Source organism: Cebus imitator, unplaced genomic scaffold (genome assembly GCF_001604975.1).
Source record: "Cebus imitator isolate Cc_AM_T3 unplaced genomic scaffold, Cebus_imitator-1.0 Scaffold179, whole genome shotgun sequence".
NCBI lineage: Eukaryota > Metazoa > Chordata > Mammalia > Primates > Cebidae > Cebus > Cebus imitator.
Window position 1 is genome coordinate 2,257,922 of NW_016107494.1, and position 3,236 is coordinate 2,261,157.

General features: G+C 34.5%; 1 protein-coding gene across 27 annotated transcripts in view; it reads left to right on the top strand.

Annotated features, from left to right (window-relative positions):
* Positions 1-3,236, top strand: part of WNK1 (WNK lysine deficient protein kinase 1) — a 143,941-nt gene that overhangs the window by 90,825 nt on the left and 49,880 nt on the right. For all 27 annotated transcript variants that reach the window (XM_017545458.2, XM_017545468.2, XM_017545447.1 and 24 more), the window contains exons 5-6: positions 670-758; positions 2,741-2,960. In XM_017545458.2, coding sequence (XP_017400947.1) covers positions 670-758; positions 2,741-2,960 — 309 coding nt within the window. The remainder of the gene's footprint in view (positions 1-669; positions 759-2,740; positions 2,961-3,236) is intronic.

Below are 3,236 nucleotides of genomic sequence, written 5' to 3' on the forward strand. Positions count from 1 at the left end.
AAAAAAAAAAAAAAAAAAAGATTCTAAACTATCACTGTGATGACTATTATGTAGTATCACATGTGATAGTAATGAATTTTCTTCTGAGATTAATTGCAGAGCTTATCTTTCGTATGGGTCCAATATATTACTTTTAATTGTGTTTTATTTGTGCAAGACAATTTGCTCTTTAGTTATCATGCCAAAATAATATAAATCTTCAACTCCTTTGAGTTTGTTAAAGATTACTGTAATAATATTACGCCTGCCAAACTAAGCATGTGAATTCATGCCCACACATGGGTTCAGTGTTCAAAATAGTTAAATGCTGTATTGATTGATGTGTTTAGGGAATAAGGTTGAAGAAAACATCTTCTAACCAATTAGAACACTTAGCTTTCTTTTTAGTCAATAACTTCCTTTACTTGAAACACAGCAGAAGATATTAACATCTGCCTAAATTTTTTCATTGCCACACTTGGAAGTGACCCCACTGTCCTCGTTTTCTTGTGAAGAGCTAAATTGCCACTACCCAACTCTGACACTGCATGGACCAACTCCTGCAGGTGAATCAGAAAAAAAGCCAGGATAGTACGAAAGCAACCTAGAAGAAACTTAATTGGAAATTTAAAAAACAAAGTTCTTCAAAGGCCCTGCTTTTATTAATGTATTTCTGTTTATGGTTTTCAGGGGGTGAAGCCAGCCAGTTTTGACAAAGTAGCAATTCCCGAAGTGAAGGAAATTATTGAAGGATGCATACGACAAAACAAAGATGAAAGGTAAGTTGCCTCTTTTGACCTGGGTAGTACTTGAACAAAACCTGCAAAGTAATGTGCTTTGAAGTGAGCCAAGATCATACCACTGCACTCGAGCCTGGGCGTCAGAGGGAGACTTAGGTCTCCAAAAAAAAAAAAAAAAAAAAAAAAAGGTACAACACTCATTCTACGGTATATTTAACATTTGTGATTGGTTTCTCCATTTATGCCTGTAACAATTTTAAAAGTAGGGTTCTGTTCATTGTGGTTATTCAGATTTGATATACTAGAACACTATAAAAATATGGTTTGGTAGAGTTTAAGTAAACAACAACCACCATAAACATAGATACATTCCATGAGAACTACTTACAGCATCAGCATGATTTATAAAACTCAAGAGTTTAATATCTAACACAGGAAATCTTTCCTTAGTCCTTTACCATTGAATTCTAAATGGTAAATTAAAACCTTGGCTCTTTAAAGTTAACTCAGCTATACAGGTCTGATTTTCTATCCTTATGCCAGAATTAAAGGAGAACAAAACATCAAAATTCCTTGAGTAAAAGCAGAAGACTTCGCCTGGGGGTTAGAAAGAGATGTGATTTAGTCATTTGTACTAACAGAAGACTTTCTTAGAGGAGTGGCAAGTATCTGATCTTCCATATAGCTGATTCATCACCCGTTAGGCATGGCAAAGGTCCAGTGTCTGTTTTTGGAAAACAGTCTGTCTTTGCCACCCCCCTCCATCCTCTAAAAAAGAAAAAGGAGACCAACTAGTACAAATATACATTGCAAGTTGAGCATAATCTACCACCTGAAGAATGAGACGAATCAGGTATATCAACTAAATTAAAGAATTCCATCTTTTCACCTCTCCATTCTCATTCTTTTTATAACATCATTATTTAGAAGAGCTTAACTTCATGGTTTTTAAGGTTTTATTAAGTAAAAGTTTAGTTCGAGTTTCCATTTTTATATATGTTGGGTCCTTAAATCTCTTTAAGAACTTTTTTTTACTATAAACAAAGGAATGTTTGTTTCTTTTGTCCTCCCCTCCCCTCCCGTCCCCTCCTCTGCTCTCCACACTGTCATGCTCTGTCACCCAGGCTAGAGTACAGTGGCACAGTCTCGGCTCACTGCAACCTCTGCCTCCCGGGTTCAATCAATTCTCTATCTACAAGTGCACGCCACCATTCCCGGCTACTTTTTGTATTTTTAGTAGAGACACAGTTTCACCATGTTGGTCAGACAGGTTGCAAATTCCTGACCTCAGGTGAACCGCCCACCTCAGCCTCCCAAAGTAGTGGGATTACAGGTATGAGCCACTGTGCCCAGCCTGTTTCAATTCTTGATGGAGCAGTTTATTAGATTACTGGCATATTGAAACCATTTTATCTGAAGAAGATTATTTCACAATCAACCTTCTGCTTGCCCAGTACACAAGTTATTGAACAAGGAATTAAGAGAACTTATTGGTGTAAATAAAGGTTGCTGCAGTAGAAGGCACCAAACTAGAAACAAAAATATTTATTTTCTAGTTTTTATTTCACCATTTACAGCTTTTATAACTGTGAGCAAGATTCTCAACCTTTCTGAGCCTCCATTTCTTAATCAGGAGATGGGTCAGACAAGATCATAAATATGAAGATTTGTGTTGCTTATAAAATACTGTGTAAATGATCATGTGGTATTTTGAAGCTTTGTCTATGCATTACTTGTCATTACTAGTATATTATTACTAATGAGATCATTAGATTTAAAAATTATCAGTATCAGCTCTTATAAATGAGATTGTTATGATCTATAACTTGAGAGAAAACCTGTGTAATTACCATTCAAATGCAGCAATATAAAAATGAGTTATAAATGTTCCCAGGTATTTTTTTCAGTTTTTTTTCCCTGTTCTGTGAATAACAATAATTGGCCAAAAATAATTTGAAAATTATTTTTTCTAACTAATAGTATTGTATTTTTGTTCCTTTTCTTTTCCCTCTGTTTGGAAGATATTCCATCAAAGACCTTTTGAACCATGCCTTCTTCCAGGAGGAAACAGGAGTACGGGTAGAGTTAGCAGAAGAAGATGATGGAGAAAAAATAGCCATAAAATTATGGCTACGTATTGAAGATATTAAGAAATTAAAGGGAAAATACAAAGACAATGAAGCTATTGAGTTTTCTTTTGACTTAGAGAGAGATGTCCCAGAAGATGTTGCCCAAGAAATGGTAAATTGACATTAGCCATTTAAAAATTGATTTAGATTTCTTATATACATTGATACTATTATTAAGCAAAAAAGCAGTTTATGAAGTGGCGTGTGTGGCATATCCCATAGACATAAAATTGTGATGGCACTTAATGTTATCTTTGAGTTGTGGGATTTTCCAGTGTATGTTATTGTTGTTTTTCTTTTAAACTCCCTTCTTTGTATTGCTTTTATAATGGGTGTTAGATTTTATACTCCTTTTTAAAAGTAATTTTTTTTTGTTTGTTTTTGTTTT